This window comes from Camelus bactrianus, chromosome 21 (assembly GCF_048773025.1).
Source record: "Camelus bactrianus isolate YW-2024 breed Bactrian camel chromosome 21, ASM4877302v1, whole genome shotgun sequence".
In the NCBI taxonomy this organism is placed as follows: Eukaryota; Metazoa; Chordata; class Mammalia; order Artiodactyla; family Camelidae; genus Camelus; species Camelus bactrianus.
Genome location: NC_133559.1, coordinates 7058725 through 7080145, shown reverse-complemented (window position 1 = coordinate 7080145; position 21421 = coordinate 7058725). Strand labels below are relative to the sequence as shown.

The 21421-nt window shown below is 33.6% G+C and overlaps 1 protein-coding gene across 1 annotated transcript in view; it reads left to right on the top strand.

The window, feature by feature from the left end:
* Positions 1 to 21421, top strand: part of NUP210L (nucleoporin 210 like) — a 68782-nt gene that overhangs the window by 13134 nt on the left and 34227 nt on the right. Inside the window, exons 8-16 of the mRNA XM_010954018.3 lie at positions 3230 to 3298; positions 4325 to 4431; positions 5082 to 5222; positions 9514 to 9651; positions 10121 to 10276; positions 12796 to 12994; positions 14730 to 14875; positions 17387 to 17608; positions 18670 to 18843. Of these exons, the coding sequence (XP_010952320.2) occupies positions 3230 to 3298; positions 4325 to 4431; positions 5082 to 5222; positions 9514 to 9651; positions 10121 to 10276; positions 12796 to 12994; positions 14730 to 14875; positions 17387 to 17608; positions 18670 to 18843 (1352 nt within the window). The remainder of the gene's footprint in view (positions 1 to 3229; positions 3299 to 4324; positions 4432 to 5081; positions 5223 to 9513; positions 9652 to 10120; positions 10277 to 12795; positions 12995 to 14729; positions 14876 to 17386; positions 17609 to 18669; positions 18844 to 21421) is intronic.

The window sequence follows — 21421 nt, the reverse complement described above, 5'->3', positions numbered from 1 at the left end:
GCATGCTGGACATGTTCCTTGGTAAAATAATTTGTTAAGCATGATTATAATACTATTGCACTCATTTTCTATAAGTTCTACATTTAACCAAGCAGTATAAATTATTGTCATAATTTCTAACAAAGGGTAGGGAGAGAAGAGTATTTGGAACTCGAGATCTGTTGACTTCAGAGCTTATGTGCAATCTCAATCAAATTCTAATTAGGAGACTGGGGGAAAACAGAGTTTGGAGGAATTGTGTAAATTTTATTTAACTTGTTCTTTCCTCTTTTCACATGAATAATTGAGAAAAGATGGTATTGTCTGTGGTAGATAATTAATATTCATTAAATTGAGTCAAGAGAATCTTTAAAAATTCACTAAACCTGCTATGTAAGAATTGAACGAAGAGAGATACATAGAGCTCTACTATAGTCAATGGAAACAAAACAGTATAAAGATTTAAATGATCAGAATATTGAAATTTTCAGAGAATTCAAAAAAATCATAAAATTCTCTCTCAGTGTTTGATTTTAAAATATTTCCTATTTTTTGAATATTTGAATCCCAAATAAATTCATTCAGCAAATACCTACTCTGTTTCTCTTGTATGTTCAACGTTGTTGTAAGTGCAGAGGATACAAACTGTTATGCTCAGGTAGTTACAGAAGTCCTCTCTGATAAGGCCACATTGAAGCAATGAACCATACAGATATCTGGGGGAAAGAGCGCCTGGAAGAGGAAACAGCAATTGCAAAGGTTCTGAACCAGGAGCAATTTTGGCATGTCTAAAGAAGGGCAAGGAAGATGCTGAGGCTGAGTGCAGAGTCGGGAAAGTAGTAGAAGAGGTAACAGAGTAGGAGAGCAAGTGAATTGTGTAGGGCTTAGTAGGCTTACTCTGAGTAAGAACCCATCAGGCTTGGAAGGTACAGTATTTTTTGTAGAATAGTGTTAATTAGTTGTTTATATTGTTTGTCTAAAACATATTGAGGAGTTTTGGTTGAAAGTTGTTTGTTCTCTAGTCATTTTAAGGTGCCTAGGGCATTTGTCAGCAAATACAGTAGTACCTACAAAATACATCATTTGATATTTATTGAACCATAGCTCTGTGTCAAGCACTTCCCTGAATTCTCCAAGCAGATTTACCATGATTTTTTTTCCATATTCTCAGTTCATATTGTTATTTATTCCAAAGTAGTAAATACTAAAATATTTATAAATTATATTTATCTATTTATATGTCTTTCTTGAGGACATGAATGGTGACTATTCATAATTTGTTCCAGCGTCTGGTTTAGGATGGCTGGTGGTACTGTTCATAGAGATAGGTAATATAAAAGAAGGAGCAGGTTAAGGGAAAAGAAAACTAGTTTAGTTTTTCACACATTAACTTGAAGTATCTGTGGGATAGACATCCAAGCAGAAATTTTATTATATCTCTGGAGGAGAAAGATTCAGGATGAGGGTAGATATTTGAAAGTTATCAGTTTATAGACAGGTGTTAATTGAAGCTATTGTTGTAGACAAAAGTCCACTAGGGAGAATATATGGAGTGAGAGAAGAGGGCCAAAGACAGAACTGTGAAATGCCAGCTTTTGAGGTTCATGTGGAAGAGGAGGAACTCTAAAGGAGGCCCAGAAAGAATGTTTAAAAGGTAGTAGGAAAACCAGGAGAGAGGAGTTTCTTGGTTAACCAGCTGAGGAATTTACAAAGAGAATGTTCCTCAGGTGAAATAGGCAGAGATAAAGACTGAAATAAAGATAAAGACTGAAAGCCTATAGTAACTAGGAAGTCTTGGGTCACTTCTTCAATAAAAATAGCTTGGCTTTAAAAAGAAGAAGAAAAACAAGGTAGATGTTTGAAAAAGATATGAGAACTTTTTTGAGGTAAGAGAAACTGGAACATGTCTATAAGTTAAATAGAGAGCAGAGATAATGGAAGAAAAGAGAGCCAGTTGATGGAGCAAGATATCTAAGGGCAAGAGAAAATGAGATTCAGAGCAGATGGAAGGATTAGATGAAAAGCAGGTATCTTATTCTGATATTGGAGGAATGAACTGGTTTATAGACCTACTGAGATCTGTTTCCTCATCTGTAAAGTGAAAGGAATGATGTGCTTCTGAATTTTCTTCTAGCTTATATTTTATGAATATTATATTTATGAATATTATGTTTTAAAATATTGTAATTATATTTTATGGATACTACATATCAGAACCAAACCTAGATTGGCACAGATTGCCTATCTCTTGTTTTAACGAATAGATACAAATAATTTTAATTAGCATATCAGTTGTATGTATATTCAGTAGCTTACTTGGAGTACTGGGACAGCTTTAAAAGTTTGATCCCTGAAATAGGTGAAATATTTTACTTCCATTATCACTGTAGATAATATACTTCTTAATTGTACCCTCACACATGACTGAATTAATAGAATTTCTAAATTATTGTACTTTAAAATAATGAGTGTCTTCAGTCATTTCAGAAATATATTTCTCAGAGCAGGAATAATTTCTTCTTAGCTTTTGGGTGTAGTATATTTTTGAGAGAGAAGCACATTACTAATTCAATTCTGTATAGACCAATAACAGAATAAATTTGTATTTCTGCTAGAATTTAACTGAAGGGAATAATGGGTAGTATGATGTGTAAGTGACCTAGAAGCATCTTTGGTGGCAAAGAGAAAATATTTTGGTATTAAGGAATTACCTCAGATAATAGAAAATCAACTAGTGATTTTTTTAAATTGAAGTATAGTCATTTTACAATATTGTGTTAATTTCTGGTATACAGCATTGTGATTCAGTTATACTCAACTAGTGATTTTTAAAACTGTCTGCAGAGCCCAAGGCAAGTTGCTGGCATGGATGGCAAGTCATGCCTCTCCCTCCCTCTCCATCTACCACTGTCCATTTCTTCAGCCGAGAGCAATGCCACTTTGTCCTGCTTTCCATAATGGGCTCCTATGTAAGAATTTTTTTGGAGAAAGGGCTCTGCAGCTAAATGAATATTAAAAACATGGAGTATGATCTTTTTCTCTCATCTTCCTTGTATTTGATATTCAAGAATACCTGATTCCTGTGATTCCCTCAGTATTTCCTCAGCATGTACACATTTAAGTTTTGCTTTCCAAAGGATAATAAAAGATAGAATTTTTGTTTGTGGGTTTATTTATTTATTTTTAGTAGCTTACTCTAGCTTATATGATTTCCTTAAACTCTATATGATTTCCTTAAGCAAAAATTAAGATGTCCATATGCGATCTGTGTCTGGACTCCCAAATTGCACCATATATGTTGTAGAGCCTGGATTTTTAGGTATTTTTAGATAATTATTTTCAGAAATCCAAATAATTTAAAGTATTTCACTGAAATGAGTGCATTAAAAACTAGAGTGCTTCATTTTGAGACTTAACTGATTTCAAATTCAACCTTACTTTGACATGTTTTCTCACATTTTTCGGATTAAATGCTTTCTGCAAGAGTAAAGCATCTTGAAACATATTGTGAAAAAATGTCAAGATCCGTGTAATTCAACTTTGGGTTAGGAAAAGACACTTTATACAAGGGAAAAAGAAACCTAATGTCCTTAAGCCATGTGAAACAATGAATATGACTGAAAGAAGCTGAAATCTTACCTGACATATCAGGAATGAGGAAACTTGTGGGTTTTGAGGGGTTTTTTTTGTATACATATTTAAGTTAGAGCATATCTTTTTATTTGTTTGTTTTTGTTTATTTTTTTTTTATTGAAGTGTAGTCAGTTTACAATGTTGTGTCAGTTTCTGGTGTACAGCATAATGCTTCAGTCATACATGAACTTTCATATATTCGTTTTCATATTCTTTTTCACCATAAGTTACTACAAGATATTGAATATAGTTCCCTGTGCTATACAGTGGAAACTTGTTTATCTATTTTATATATATTAGTATCTGCAAATCTCGAACTCCAAATTTATCCCTTCCTGCCCCCTTTCTCTCCTGGTAACCATAAGTTTGTTTTCTATGTCTGTGAATCTGTTTCTGGTTTGTAAATAAGTAAATAACTTTTTTTTTTTTTTAGATTCCACATATAAGTGATAACATATGGTATTTTTCTTTCTGTTTCTGGTGAGAGCATTTCTTTATACCTGAGATGATCTAAGTTAAACCAGGATCTTTGGATATCCAAATTATTATACAATTTAGTAGAAGGGACTAAAGGATCTACTTTGGAAATCATCTTCATCTATTATTTAAAGAGTTTTGCTCTTTAAATGGCTTTTTAAAGGTTATCTTTTTTATTTCATTGTAGAAAAATATTGGCCTCTTCTAATATTTTTGTTTGTTGATTTCTGTACAGGTTTCACAGTCCAACCTGGAGACCGATGGAGTCTAGAGGTGGGACAGGTGTATGTTATTACAGTAGAAGTATTTGATAAAAGCAGCACAAAGGTCTATATTTCAGATGTAAGTGTATCTTTTGTATTTTTCTAGCCCCTTTATAGGTAACTCCTTGAGTGGGCAGTCTTTCTGGCTTGGAAGACTTTTTTTTCTTTTGCTTCCAGATTTTACCTTTGGAAATGCAAGTTACTACTTTATTATAATCATTAATTAGTTCTGTTCTTGAGGAATGCTAAACCAGAAAGAAAAGACATAATTTGGTTAGAATATAGAAGAGTTGAAGTTAGCGCCAGTAATAGCATTTTAGAGGGGATCCTCATTCTACAATTTCATTTCAAAGATGGTACCAGAGTTTTGTAGTGGTGAGAGTAGTAGTGTGAACACTAGATATGAAGTGTTATACTCACTCTCTAGCATCCATTTTTTTCCCCTCTGAGAACTGTTAATTTATGGAATGGCACAAATTATACTACCATTTACATAAGCTTTGGCTCTTTGTACTTCTGACTACTTGCCATTAATGGATCTTTCAAAAACTAGTACAATTTAAAAATTACATCTCTCCAGCTTAGAATTAGAATTTGATGAGGGAGAGCAAAGATTTTGTTTTTATTTCTTCACCCTCAGAATGCATTTTTAAAAAATGCTTTGGGATTAAGATGGCTTTAGGAAAAAAACATCTCCTCAGGTTTGTGTTCTGCTGGGCTGATTTTCAGAATCTCAGGATTATGTTCACGTTCCTGAGGGAGTACTTTGAAGAGCAGCTAACTACTGTGAATGGATCTTACCACGTAGTAAAAGCCCTGAAAGATGGTGTTGTCGTGATAAACGCATCCCTGACCTCCATCATTTACCAGGTAGGAGTTAAAAGAACGGTCTTTGAATCCTGAGAATACTGATAAGACTTGGCTGACTTGTTGATTTGCAAGCACATATATGACATATCTCACCTTTATCTTTCACAAAATAAAGAAACTAATAAACAGTACACTTACTAGCTTATACCTCTACAGATTTTCTGATCCACTTGAGCTATACCCTCCCCCCAGATTTTCTGATCCAATCTCTGTTATGGCATATATCTGCATTTGTGGTCATTGTGTATATGTGTCATTTGAGATTCCTTTAAAAATTATTTCATATGCACATTTCCTTGTGTCATCAGGTCCACATAAGTGTACTTTCTATTCTGAAAATCCGAAAGGTTAATATGCCAGTTGTTTAACCATGCCGCCATCTTTGAACTTTTGCGTTTTTAACAAGTTTTTCAATTTTGTAAATAGTATAATTGAGTCTCTTTGTACAATTTTTATTCTTTTTGGTTAATTTTTATATGGTATAATACCAGAAATGGAGTTACTGGGTAAAGGAATAAGGAATGAATATGTTTCTAATGCCTCTAAAATGTAAAAGTATCTGATTTTTAATAGCCTGTCAAATTTGTTTCTCTCTCCCAAACCTACTTTTTCTCTAGTGACCCTTTCACCAGCTGTTTAAGACAAAATCCAAGAGTTACCCTTGATTCTGCCTTCTCACTCACCTTCTACATTCAATATATTATTGAACACCATGTCAATTTTTATAAATGTCTCTCAAACCCATTTCTTACCATCCCCACTGCTGCCTTTCACCTAGATATTCATAGTAAACTCTAAGCTGGTATTCCAGTATTGCCCATAGCTGGAGTGATGTTCCAAAAACTGTAAAAATTATTACATATTTACTGTTTAAATTCCTTTGGTGGCTTCCCGCTGATTTTAAGGTAAAGTTTAAACTTCTTAACATGGTTTTGTAAGAACCTCTGTGAGAGAGATCACATATTGGTGGCCTGCAGACTATCTTGGTTTATGGTCTTGTTTTTTATTTAGGTGTGTAAGTTTCTTTTTAATTGGGAAATTTTAAATAAAATCCAAGATTTCTGATTCTCTAGGTTATATGAAAATATGACAGTGATTAGCTGGAACACATAGTGGCTACACCATTTAGACTACATTTTTCAGCCTGCCGTGTTTCCTGCCATTCTCTGTTATTTTATATTCAGTTTGATAAAACTGTTTATGATATCTACTTGGTACCAGTAGGCATTTGAGTTTGTGACTCTATATAATTGGACCCTGACAACTTCTCCAACTTCAGGTCTTGTCACTCTTCCTAGCTTATGTTTCAGCCATATTGAACTTTCAGCTTCTAAAAAATGCCTTGTTCCTTTTTGCCTCTAAGTTTATTTTCACTTATTTTCATTTTTATAAACAAATGTAGTTCCTTTTGTTTACAGCATTTTCTCCCTACTCAGTATACAGGTCCCCCTTAAACATCAGCTCCTCAGGCATGTTTTCCTCTTTCATATGTTCTCAGAGCTCCCTGAACTTCTCAGATCATACTCATCGTACTTTATTGTTATTATTTGCTTCTTTCATCAGCTTGTGGTTAGGTATAGATCTATATTCATTATTAAAATATATCTAGTTTTCTCAACAATATTTAATACACAGTGATTTTTTTGTTTTGTTTTGTTTCAAATAGACTTTATTCTTTTAGAGCAGTTTTGGGTTCACAACAGAATTGAGCAGAAAATACAGAGTTCGCACATAGCCCTCCCCACACAAGGACAAGGATGCCCCCTCTTACCACTTCTATTCAACATAATATTTGAAGTCGTAGTCATAGCAATCAGACAAGAAAAAAATAAAAGAGATACAAATTGGAAGGGAAGAGGTAAAACTGTCACTATATGCAGATGACATGATTCTGATTCTATATATAGAAAACCGTAAAGACTCCACTACAAGAGCTGATAAATTCAGCAAGGTAACAGGTTACAGGATTAACATGCAGAAATCTGTTGCATTTCTTTGCACTTTATCAAATTTGTCCCAATTTTATAAGTTATATATGTATTTAAAATTTTTTCTCCTTTTAAGTGATCATGCTGGTGTATAGAAATATAGTGGGGTTTACATATTATCTTGAATCATGAAAGCTTGCTGAATTCACTTATTCTAGTAATTTTTTGTAGATTCCTTAGAAATTCTTACATATACAATTATGTTATATTTGAATAAAGACAGTTCACTCTTCTCATTCCAATAAATATGTCTTTTGGTTCTTTTTCTTGCCTCATTGCACTGGCTAGAACCTCCACCTCAGTGTTCAATAGAAGTGGTAAGAGTGGACATGTTTTCCTTATTCCTGATCTTAATGGAAAAGCATTAACCCTTTCACCATTGAGTCTGATGTTAGCTGCAGGCTTTGTGAAGATGCTTATCCTTAGGTTGAAGTTCTTTTCTATTCCTAGTTTGTTGAGAATTTTCTTCATGAATTGGTGCTGAATTTTGTCGGTGCTATTCTACTTCTACTGAGATGACCAATATAGTTTTTCTTTTTTCATCTTTAAATATGCTGAATTACATTGATTGATTTTATAATATTAAATCAATCTTACATTCTCAGGATAAACCTAACTTCATTATAATTTGTTATCTTCTTATTCCTTGCTGGACTTAATTTGCTAAAATTCTGTTAATGGATTTTGCATGGGTGTTTTTAAGGGCCTAAAGCTTTTTTTCCCTTCTCCTGTTTTTAGTGTAATGTCTTTGTCAGTTTTGATGTTGATATCATGTTGGCTTTATAAAATGAGTTGAAAAGTATTCTTTTCTATCTTCTGGAAGAGTTTTGTGGAATTGGTGTTATTTCTTCCTTAAATATTTGGTAGAATTCACAGTGAAACTATTTGAGCTTGGAATTTTCTTTATAAGAAGTCTTTTTTTAATTATTGTGAGAAAATACACATAACATAAAATTTACCATTTTAACCATTTTTAGGTGTGCAGTTCAGTGGCATTAAGTACATTCACATTGTGCAACAGTTGCCACCATCTATCTCTAGAACTTTGTCATCTTTTTGTGCCTCCCCCTTCTGTAAACAGTAACTCTCCATTTCCTCTATGCCCTATTCCCTGGTAAACACTATTCTATTTTCTGTCTCTATGAATTTGAATAAGCTAGGTACCTCATATAAGTAGAATCATACAATAGTCCTTTTTGTGTTTGGCTCCTTTTACTTAGCATGTCTTTAGGGTTCATCCATGTTGTAGCATGTCAGAATTTCATTCCTTTTTAAGGCTGAATAATATTCCATTGTATGCATATACCACATTTTATTTATTATTTATCCATTAGTAGATATTTGTATTGTTTCCACCTTTTGTCTATTGTGAATAATGCTGCTGTGAACACAGGTATACAAATATCTTGTCAAATCCTTGCTTTCAGGTCTTTTGGGTATATACCCAGAATTGGAATTTCTGGATCATAGGGCAATTCCAGTGTCCTAACTTCATTGATTCACATGCAGCTGTTTAGCTTTCCCAACACCACTTGCCAAAGAGACTGTTTCTCCATTACATATTCTTGCCTCCTTTGTCAAAAATTAATTAACTGTAGGTATGTGGATTAGAATAATGTTCTTTTAAACTGAAAGACTTATTTTCAGTATATGATCCAGCTAGCCAGCTGAAGAGAGTGAAGAGAAAATCAGAGCCATTATTGCAGATTTGATACAGTTGATAAATATTTCATGGCTTCTTTAAAAAAGAGATAAATAGATAAACAGGTAGATAGATAGATTTTTGCCTTCAAGGAGAAAACGCCAACAGAGTTGAGTGTGAGGATTCTATTTTACCTGTATGGATACCCCCTGACCACAACCCTACTCTTGTATTTAAGCAGGAGGAGAATGTCTTACCCTAGTATCTTTAAATGTTCTCTTTCTTTTCTTCTGAACAGCTTTTAATATCCCTTTGCTTTTACAATTTATGTCCTAACCTGATGGATGTCCAGGAACCTCTTTCTGAAACTATGATTACCCTGTCTATGTTGATAAAACTCTTATTTCAGGAAATCTTAAGTACCTTCCATGACTGTGATACCTATTTTAGGTCCATCAAAATCCTTTTCATTATTATTGAACTGTAGTAGCTGCACTTCTTTAATGAACAGGAGCATTTATTTATTTCTTTTATTGATAGAAACTGGGTGAGTAATCTATTAACACACCATTTTGCTAATGCTTTAAATATGAATATGGGCCACAAGAATAGTCCTTATAAAATCTGTTTTGCTCCCCCCCCCTTTTTTTTGCTCTTATAGAATAAAAATATTCAGCCTATAAAATTTCCAGTCATAAATCAGCAGGAAGTGAAGGTTTATTTTCCCATCAAGCTTACACCCAACTTTCTGGCATTTCCTCATCATCCCATGGGATTGTTATATCGTCATAAAATAGAGGTATGATATCCTATCATGAGAATTCGTAAAGAAGTAAGTCAGTTTCTCTGATAGCTTAATTTATTGATATTTGGTTAATGTTAAATTTCCCCTGCCTAATCCTAGTAGTATAACTCAGTTTTTGGTGACAACCAAGTCATGCTCTTGAATACAGTCATCCTAACAAGACTTGGTCTACTTTCTGTCTCTCTTCCCTATATCTTTTCCTTGAAATTTTATAAAGTTTTGCCAAGCTCCCTTGTGCCCCCTTTTGACATTTTGTGACACTGCCGTTACAAAATCTCCCTTTAGTACTTCCCTTCTCCATTTAGCTACTATAGTAAATCATCACAGTTTCTTAATGTTCCAGAAATAATTTATTGTATATTTTTATTATTTCCTAAACTTTGTTTCACCAGATTTTATATCTTCACTTAAATTTTGTTTTTCCTCCTATACTAATTTAATATAAAGTTGTATTTTTCCACAGGTAAAAGGAGGCAGTGGTAACTTCACTTGGACCTCTTCTAATGAAACAGTGGCTCTGGTAACCACTAAAGGATTTGTGACAGCAGGTCAGGTCAGGGGAAACAGTAGTGTTTTGGCCCGAGATGTACAAAATCCCTTCCGATATGGAGAAATTAAGGTAAGCAACTCCCCAAACAACTTTCATATCCCCTCTGAGACATTGCTGTCTAAATTTAAGTACAGTAACACATGTACAGTTTCTTCAAATTGGCTATTTAAAAGAGATGCTTAAAAAAATAAAAATAAAAATGATGCTCAAATTCAGTTTGGAAGTACATATTCATTAAATATTCCTCGACCTGGATTGAATCCTGCTTCACTTAATAACCAATTATTTAATGTCTGTGTTTGTTTTCTCATCTCTAAAATGGGGATAATAATAGTATCTACCTCAAAGGGTTAGTGTCAGAATTAAATGAGATAATGTTTACCCCAATGCTGGGAATATATTCAATTCTTAATGTTATCTATTTTTGTTATTTTTTTGTTGTACTTTGTTAATATTATCATGTATATGACCTTCATAGAAACTTTATTTATAGTCTTATATTTTTGTTTACCTATCTTGTTTCTGTAAGACTGAAAACTCTTTTTCAGTGTATTATATTACTATTTTCTATTTTCTCCCACTTTTTAAAAATTTTTTTCTCCAACTTTTAATATATGTTAATACATGTTGTCATTTCCTGCAGGACTTAGCATGTTGTTGTCATTCAGTGAACATTTATTGGGTACCCTTATGTACTTAGCACCATATTAGGTATCATAGGACATTCAAAGAAACAGTATATCATTCCTACTTTAAAGAAAAAGTCTAACTAGGAAGATATATACACATGAAAAGTTAAATAACATTTTAAGGTACTTTAAAACAGTTTATGATTGATAGCTATTTGAATTGTGTAGTAAAAGTACTATTAGTTAATAAAAAAAAATCCTTGTGGCTGTGACTAGTCAAGACTATCATGAAGAAGTGGGAACTTGAACAAGACTTTGAAAGCTAGAGCCAACCTACGGCCTAACGGTCAGACTCAGCCTGCTACCTTTTTGGTAAAGTTTTATCAGAACACAGCCATTCATTTATGTATTGTCAATACCTGCTTTCAATCACCAAGTACAGATTTGGGTAGTTGCCACAAGATCATGTGGCCCCCAAAGCCTAAAGTATTTGCCCTCTGGCCCTTTACAGAAAACATTTGCTGACCCCTGTTGTCAACAAGGGGAAGCCAACACAGATTTTTCATAAGGGCAATAATATGGTAAAGCCTGTGTTTAGAGAGATATCTGATTATTTTATAGTCAGACAATAACAACTATATTTTTAAAAAAGGAATGAAAAATAGTTGCTGATGCTGTATACTAGTAGACTAAAATGGATTGAAGGGAAAAAGTGAAGGCAAAGTATCCAGTTAAGCCTGAACTAGTGAAATGGTATTGCGAATGAAGAGAAGGAGACAAATTGAGGGTTGTTTTAGAGGTAGACTTAGTCAGATCTGAAGCCCAGTGGAGTGGAGAAAAGTGAAAGATTAAGCTTGGCAGCTGGGTGAATAGAAAACACAGGAAAAGAATAAAGAAAGAGAGGAAGATAATGAATTCAGTTTTGGATAAATTTAGTGTGCCTCTCCTATGGAGCATCCAGATGAATGTTTGTTGTTGGAAATAGGTGTCTGAAGTACAACTGAAAGATTAGGGCTAGAGATAAAAATTTGGAGTGATCAGCATATGGTTGATCATTGAAGTTTTAGAACTGGATAAGATTTCCCAGGAAGAGCATACAGAGTCAGAACAGAACAAGGACCCTGTGTAATATGTGTCATTTTAAGAGACATGGGTGGAGTAAGAGGAACTAGCAAAAGAAACATAGAAAGTAACCAAAAAAAAAGACTCTATTGGTCCGTTGGTCCATTCAGGCTGCTATAACAAAATACCATAGACTGAGTGGCTTATAAACAACAGAAATTTATTTTTCACAGTTTTGGAGGCTGGGAAGGCCAGAATCAAGGCACCAGCAGATTCAGTGTCTAGTGAGGGAAAAAGCATCCTGGTTCATAGAAGGCTGTTTTTTTGCCTTAACCTCATATCGCAAAGGGGCCTAGGGAGCTTTGAGGGTCCCTTAAAAAAAAAAAGGTTTTTTTTAAAAAGATACAAAGAAAGAGGAAGTGCTCTGTATCAGAGGTTAGCAAATATTTTATGTAAAGGGCCAGATAGTAAATATGTTAATGTTTGTAGGTCACATTCTCTCTACCCCTACAGTCTCTACCCCATAGTCTTCTTTTTTTGTCATTTTTTATTTTACAACCCTTTAAAAATATAAAAACCATTCTCAGCCTACCAAAACCAAGAAAATTGTGTGCTGGTCATATTTTGCCAGCCCCCTAATGAGTGGTGTTAGATGTTTTAGAGAGATCTGTTGATTAAAGAATGAAATGAGTGATGTGTTCAGCACCTAACTTGCACACACACACAAACAGACACATACACATATACATATACATGGTATATAGTATATGTTTTTGTATATGAAACATACATATATGTTCATGTATATGTGTATTTAAATATTTAAGAAATGCTTTCTTTTCTTCTAAGACTTTCCTAGCATAACTTTCTTGAAAGATAATTTTTTTTTCCCTTCAGGTATATGTCCTTAAACTGAACAAAATGGAACTGTTACCATTTCACGCTGACGTAGAGATTGGCCAGATTATAGAAATCCCCATTGCAATGTATCATGTAAATAAGGAAACCAAAGAGGCCATCACCTTCACAGACTGCTCTCATTTACCCTTGGATCTGAACATGGATAAGCAAGGAGTCTTTACTCTTCTCAAAGAAGGTAAGAGTCAGTTTTTTATGTTTTCCTTTCTTTGTCTTTGAGTTAAAGGACCAATCATCAATTCAGAAACTACAAATTATAGTCTAAATTCACATACTACTTTTCTTTACAATATTTTTATTTATCCTGTCAACTGCCTTGTAGTAGGTATTATAATGTAATGTAGAAACAAAGACAACTTGAAATTGAATAACTTGTCCAGGCTTCATTTTGACCAGACAGTATCAGTTTTCAGCTTATGTTAAGGTCTTCTCTTTCCAGCTTCAAGCTCTTTTCCTGTTTCTTTCTTTAATATATACATCATTCCTCTTTTTAAAAAGAATGTAGTGCTATTTAATGTATGTATACATTAAATTATTCAAAAAAAGAGAAAATACCTTTTTAATAAGAAACAAGTATGAATAAGCTATTCATAAAGATTAATATTGTTTCCTGTTATGGAACTTTGTGTATGATCCTGGTCACCGTGGTTTTTTCATCAATAATAATGATAGTGGTAGCACCTAACATTTACTTAGCATTTATTATTTGCTAGGCTCTGTTCTGAGTACTTTTCATGTATTAACTTATTTAATTCTCACGATACATCTATAAAGTTGCCATCAACTTGGAATTCTCCCTTGCCCTTGCTGATAATGCTATGTAATATCTCTCACCTCTCCTCTGTTCTTAGGGTGTCAGTCCCCATTTTTAGGCCCTCATTTTCTCTCACAAAGAATATAAAAATATGCTCCTAACTGTTCTTGCCTTTGATAATCATGGCTACCAGGTAGATCTTCATGAAGCTCAATTTCTTTCTTTCTTCCTTCCTTCCTTCCTTCCTTCCTTCCTTCCTTCCTTCCTTCCTTCCTTCCTTTCTTTCTTTCTTTCTTTCTTTCTTTCTTTCTTTCTTTCTTTCTTTCTTTCTTCCTTTCTTTCTTTCTTTCTTTCTTTCTTCCTTTCTTTCTTTCTTTCTTTCTTTCTTTCTTTCTTTCTTTCTTTCTTTCTTTCTTTCTTTCTTTCTTTCTTTCTTTCTTTCTTTCTTTCTTTCTTTCTTTCTCTTTCTCTCTTTCTTTCTTTCTTTTTTTGTAGGGGGAGGTAAATGAAGCTGAATTTCAGTATTAATTTTCCTGCTCAAAAGTTTTGAGAGGCTTCTTATTGCCAGTGGGCGAGAGCCAAAGTCCTTTTAGTTTAGTATTCAAGGCCCTCTACAATATAGCCAAATCTACTTTTTATAACTTCATACTTTGGCCTCATACATGGCTCCGGCTAAACCAACTACTTTAGTTAAAATTTCCCATATATCTTCTTCATACTAATTTGTATCTCATTTATATTTCTATCTTTGTTCATTTACTTGTCAGCTTAAGATACTCTCTTCTTCATGTCTAAACCTTCCTTGATCTCTCCAGCTACAAGTAATTTTTCCGTTTTCTAGACTTCTATAATGTCTACCATTTTCTACTAATATTTTAATTTATATAACTGTTCACTCTCCCTTTCTAAATTATATATGCCTCGAGGTCAGGGCCTTTGCTCGCATTTGTATCCTCACTGTAAACAGAATTGTGTCTTACATGATATATATCTGTTAATAGAACAGATTTTTATATCAACTTGATATGAATAATTGGGGCCTGGTAGTGTGTGAGATCACGATTTTTTAATATATTAAATTTTTTATATTTCTATGGACTGATTTCCTTAAGAACTGATTGCTTATTACCCTACTGAAGTCATGTTTTTTGATTTGCAGGTATTCAAAAACCTGGACCAACGCACTGTTCCAGTACCCATATAGCAGCCAAATCTCTGGGCCATACTTTGGTAACAGTTAGTGTGACTGGGTATGAAGAGTACTTGGAGAGCAGTGCCACATTTGCTGCTTATGAACCCCTAAAGGTGAGCTATTTCATGGTAAGGAATTGGCACATCTTTTCATGGACCCCATTATGTCCATTTTGGGGCTTCCTATCTGTAATCTCTATTAAAGTTCAGTGATATTTGTGTTCTCTTTGCTTACCACTCTCTCATTTTTAGATCTACAACTTCCTCATCAAATCTGAGTATCAGGGATTTTACTCTCTCATGTTTCTGCCACAGGAATATTTATAAGTTGTATCAGAAAGTTTTAGATATTCTACTTTCTTTCTTCTTTTTTTAAGATATAAAGTATGTAAAGTACACTAATCTTAAGGTGCTATTTGAATTTTCATATATGCGTATATCTCTGTAAACACCACCCTGAATAAGATATAGAATATTAGTATACTCTCTTTTGAAGAACACTGGAAGAAAACCTTCCATACTAGGGAGGGAAATCAATCATCTTTTACCCTTTATGTTTGCAAATTTTCAGCACAACAGTCCTTATTTGGGGCCTTGAGGATTGCTCCATTACAATTGGGATATTGTGACAGGCAATGATTTTAAATAAAAGTAGATAGAGCCTGATATGCTTTCTACATTTTTGAGTCCTTCAGGAGCTAAAATTGTTGTCTATAGATTCTTGCTAATAGATAATGACAAATCTTGATTCAGTGCCTCTTGGGATAAGGAGGCAACCATAGGGGAAAGGTTAGCATCAATGAAAGAATAATGTAAGTTATTAATTTTAAAAAGATAACTTGTTCATTAAAATTTGCATTTTAAGTTGGCCTCATTGTACATTGTGCAGCATGAGTGTTAAACATAGAGCCTGAATGTATTTCATTCATTTTCTTAGTGGATGGATCATCCTACTTGCCTAATTAAGTGAAAGTGCTTGGCTGTGGCTTGTTGTCATTTCATTAGGTTTTTTCTCAGCTTTATCATTATCCTTACCCTAATTATATATTTGTTGAATGCCCACAAATCAGATCTCCCCTGAGTGAAAACTGTCCTCAAAGTAAAGGCAGTAAGATGACGATTTTCTTCTCCTACCTAGTGCTTTGGTCATACATCTTTCCCTTTAGCTGCTAAAAAATATGTGTTCTACCTTTGTTATCAATATTATGTTTCAGTACATGGTGCATTTTTCAATTTGTCCTTTTATATATCAGTCCAATTCAGTTGCTCTGGTTAGTTTTGGACTGTATACATCTAGGAAAAAGGAATAACTTCTATTTTGCTTTCTCAGGGAAGCCTTCTGGGAAGCCTCTGACTAGTTTAGTTTCTTCTATTTGAGGCTTGTTTGGCACTGTGTATTGTACCTTTTTGTAACACTCATTCTACTCTTTACCTACTTCAAATCTGTCTTTTCCAGACTGTGAGCTCCACTGTGAGGCAGGACCTTGTTTTGACTTTCTATTACTATATCACCACTGGGCCATCAATGAATACTTGTTGAACTGAATTATATATACATTGTTTTAGGGAATATTGCCATTAAACATAGAAATGTTTAATGTTAATAGTATTCAATAATAAATATGATTTACTAGTTCAGGAAGGAAATACTAAAGCATGGCTTACTTACATTTTTAGAATGATTACTTCAACTCTGTACGTCATTTTGTGACTTTGTCACTGTTGTAGACACTGTGTGCCATATAAAAATCACCTGCACTTGAGAATACTTCATTGCCCTAAAACCAGTTTCCTCATCTATAAATAGGATACAACTCCTCTGTATACTGGAGTGAGTAATACCTGTCTTGACTACCTCTTAGGTGAGAGTTCTTTCAGAAATAGTGTGAACTGTATAGATGTATTATTTTTATACTTTTAGGGCAGAAGTTCTTTGATACTTTAGTAAAATATCCATTTAAAATTCTTATGTAGTATGGTGACGGATGGTAACTAGATTTATTGTGGTGATCATTTTGTAATGTATACAAATATCAAATCATTGTGTTACACACCTGAAACTAGTATAATGTTATAGGCCAATTATACTTAAATTTTAAGAGAAAAAAGAAAAAGAAAAAATGTTCATGTAGTTTTTTATTCAGTATCTTTTATGTGCACAACATTGTACTGAATCTCATTAAGAAAGAAATTCTTTCAAATGTATTGCATATAATATGCTCTTTTCTCTTTAGTTTATATAACTAGAAAGCATAACATGAATTATTAGACATATATATATGAAGCATTTGACATGCTTAAATAGCATTAGGGCATTAACAAGTATACAAATGAATGGTAGAGGTAACTTCTATAAGAGCTTAGAGGATGCAGAACTGGTTGTGGTCTGGAATGATTAGACATTACTTAATGGGTAGGGCACATGAGTTAGGCTTGAATGATAGGTAGGGTCTAAATTAGTACAGAGGTTGAGAAGCATTTTAAGTAAAAGGCATGACATACTTGTTTCTATTTGGGAATTAAGTCTAATAACATTTACATCATAGTCAGATAACCAGTTTTTCACTTTAGAAAACTGTTGAATTCTCTAACCAATCAGGGATTAATTTATTTAAATGTCATCAGGCACTAAACCCTGTGGAAGTGGCACTGGTGACATGGCAGTCTGTAAAGGAAATGGTATTTGAAGGAGGACCTCGTCCGTGGATCTTGGAGCCTTCCCGATTCTTTTTGGAGCTAAGCATTGAGAAGACAGAAAAAATTGGAATAACACAAGTCCGGTTGCCAGCTAAGAGAAAACAGAACCAGTACATCTACCGGGTTCTGTGCCTGGATTTAGGGGAGCAAGTAGGAGAATGATCTTTTTCTAACATTTCTTTTTGCAGTAATACTCCAAATCTTCTGTACTTCTATCCATTTGTTTTCTGATTCTAATGGATTTAGTTTATGGACTAGATAGGAAACTTCTAATTATTGATTAAAATATCTTTTTAAAAAACTTCACTATCCTTTAATTATAGCCAAGGGTTTTGGTTTGCTTATCTGAGAATTTCAACAGTTAACTAACTAAATGGTTCAAGATCTTTTTGTAGTAATGAGCTTACTTCAGACACTTTATCACTATAATTCATTTTCTTGTTGTCTAGGCTAGAAGATATATGGTTTCCCACCTCTGAAGATTGAGAGGAAGGGAAATTTAAAGTGTCATCTGTCATTAGCAATTTTAAAGAACTGGTTAGATCTGTGCTGATAAGAGTAATTAGTATGTTGCTCTTTGTCAGTTAAATTAGTTTTGATTATTTTTAGAGGTAGAGATGGATTTATCCACAGCTGTGCCTTGCTTCTGTCAAAACCAGCAAAGATTTGCAGTTTGACCGGGGTTGAGAATGTAATGTATGACTATGAAACATAGCGCAGCTAACTAGCCCATGTTAGTGGGAATCCATGTATGATTTTAACTTAATAAAAACTGTGCTGGAGAAGTAAAAATTTCTCCAGTGAATTCTATTGCATATGTGACTAGCTGTTAGTGATTTCAAGCCTAATTATCCCCTTTTGAAGCTCTCTAGCTTCTTCTTCACATTCTGTTACTCATTAGTATCTCCACCAGAGATGAGTTGAAACACAAATTAGTTTTTCCACTTTTTACCAACTGGTAACAAAAGATTTGGTGGAGGAAAAGACTAAAGTAATTGGCCAGATTTTTAAAGTTCCCTGTGTTTCTATGATACCCTTGTTTCTCTTAGCACAGATAATTAAGAAATATAATGTCTTTAAGGGATTTGTGCGATTATAATATCCAAAGGGACTCTATACTTGAATTTGAATAATTCTAACACATTTAGATTGGCACAACTGACATCAAGTGTCTACCCACAATTATCTCTTGTCCTTGTGTTTTCTTAAAGATTCTGACATTCCGAATTGGAAATCATCCAGGTGTCCTGAACCCTAGTCCAGCTGTAGAGCTTGTGCAGGTACACTTCATATGTGCCCACCCTGCGAGCATGTCACTAACTCCAGTGTATAATGTGCCTGCTGGTGTCCAGCCATGTCCTCTGCCACAGCACAACAAACAACTGGTAAGTATAGTGTTTCCAACTAACTTGCCCTTTGTCTTCCATGCTTTAAGATAAAATGTCTGAAATACAGCTTTTGTCTTATTGAAGTTAGTAAGGAAACTGTTTTATTTGTTATTCAGTCCCTGATGGTGTCTGAGAAGTGGTGATTAAATTAGGTTAGAATTGGCTACACTTAGTGACACTTGGTGACTTAGTGACTTTGGTTCTCATGCTTAGGTTCACTTCTAGTCTGTATAATGTTTTTATCACAAAATAGTTTCACATTTTGTTAAATGTTCCTTCTGCATCTGTTGAGATGATTGTGTGTTTTTTTCTCTTTATTCTATTAATTCTGGTGTGTTACATAGATTGATTTTCATGCATTGAATTTATCCATTGAATTTTGGGGATAAATTCTGCTTGTTTGTAATATGTAAACCTTTTTATATACAACTGGATTTAGTTTGCTAGTATCTTGTTGAGGACTTTTGCATCCATGTTCATGAGAGATTTTGGCCTGTAGCTTTATTTTCTTGTGGCATCTTTGATTTGGTACTGGAGTAATACTGATGTCATAGAATGAGCTGGGAAGTATTCACTTCTTTTCTCTTTTTAGAAGAGTTTGTAAAGAATTAGTATTTGTTACTCTTTAAACATTTGGTAGAATTCACCCAGTGAAGCCATCTGGGCCTACGACTTTCACTGTGGGACATTTGTGTTTTTCTTTATTTACTGATTCAATCTCAGTATTTGTTATAAGTCTAGTCAGATATTTTTACTTCTTATTGAGTCAGTTTTGGTTACTTGTATATTTTGAGGAATTTTTCCATTTCATTTAGGTTATCTAATTTTTACGCATACAGTTGTTTACAGAAACCCCTTATAATCCTTTTTATTTTTGTAAGGATGGTACTAATGTCCACCCCTTTCATTCCTGATTTTAGTAAATTGAATCTTCTCATTTTTTTCTAGGTTATCCTAGCTAAGGTTTGTCAATTTTGTTGATCTTTTCAAAGAACCAACTTTTGGTTTGGTTGATCTTCTCTATTGTTTTTCTGTTTACTATTTCACTTATTTTTGCTCTAATCTTTATTATTTCCTTGCCCTTGCTTTAACTCAAATTAAAAAATGAGTTTAATTTCCTCATTTTTTCTAGTCTCTTAAGATGGAAGTTTAGGTTATTGATTTGAAATTTTTCTTCTTAAATAAATTTTCCTCTAAGTACAGCTTTCACTAAATCTCTTAACTTTTGGTATGCTGTGTTTTGTTTCTATTTGTCTCAAAATATTTTCTTTGTGGTTACCAAAAGAGAAGGGTGGGGAGGGATAAATTAGAAGTTTGGGATTAGCAGATACAAACTACTGTATATAAAATAGATAAATAACAAGGTCCTACTGTATAGCACAGGGAACTACATTCAGTATCTTGGGGGGTTTTTTGTTTCTTTGTTTGTTTTTATATTGTAATAATCTATAATGAAAAAAGAATATGAAAAAAATGTAACTGAATCACTATGCTATACACCAGAAACTAACACAATGTTGTAAATCAACTATACTTCAGTAAAACATGTTTTAAAAATTAAAACAAACAAAGTGCCCTAAACAGGGGAAAAAAAGATATTTTCTAATTTATTTTGTGACTTCTTCTTTGACCCATTGTTTATTTAGGAGTGGGTTGTTTAATTTCCACACATTTGTAAATAATAAATTTCTTTCTATTATTGATTTCTAATTCCATTGTGGTTGGAGAATATAATTTATCATTTAAATCCTTTTGAATTTATATATAAATTTTATATGGATTGTATATAAATATATTTTATTTGCAAATTTTTGTTCAGATTTGTTTTGTGACTTAAATGTTTTATCTTGGATGATGTTCCATGTGCATTTGAAAAGAGTGTATTCTGCTGTTGTTGGGGGAGTGCTCTATAGATGTCTGTTAGGTCTAGTTGGTTTATAGTGTTAATTCAAGTCTTCTATTTCCTTGTTGATCTTCTGTCTAGTTATTCTATACATTATTGAGAGTGAGGTATTGAAGTCTCCAACTATTATTGTTGAATTATCTATCTCTCCCTTCAATTCCATCAGTTTTGTTTCATGTATTTGGGGGCTCTGTTTTTAGGTGCATATGCGTTTTTAATTGTGTTTTTTTATAGATTGACCTTTTGCAATACCACAGTGCAATTCTGATAATAAGTGGAGTTAGATCAGACTACACAGTCTTAAGGGTATAGTCCCCAACTAGACTGCCCTCACTTCAGAAGCCAGCCACAAGTGCAGGAGTCCACAGGCCACCCACCCTTCTGATCAACTGGCTACAATTCTGGGGACTCCCACAACCACTTCAAGTTTGATAATTTGTTATAATGATTCTCAGTTACTGTTTTATTATGAAGGGCCAGCAAAACAAAGAGACACATAGGGAGAAGTCTGAGAGAGTCTGAGATGTGGAGCTTCTGTATCCTCTACCCAAGGAATCAAGTTTGTGTGGGAACACTAATGTGTTTACCAACCAGGAAGTTCCACTGAGCTTTGGTATCCAGAATTTTTATAGGGGTTTTATTATATAAACATTATTGATTAAATCATTGACC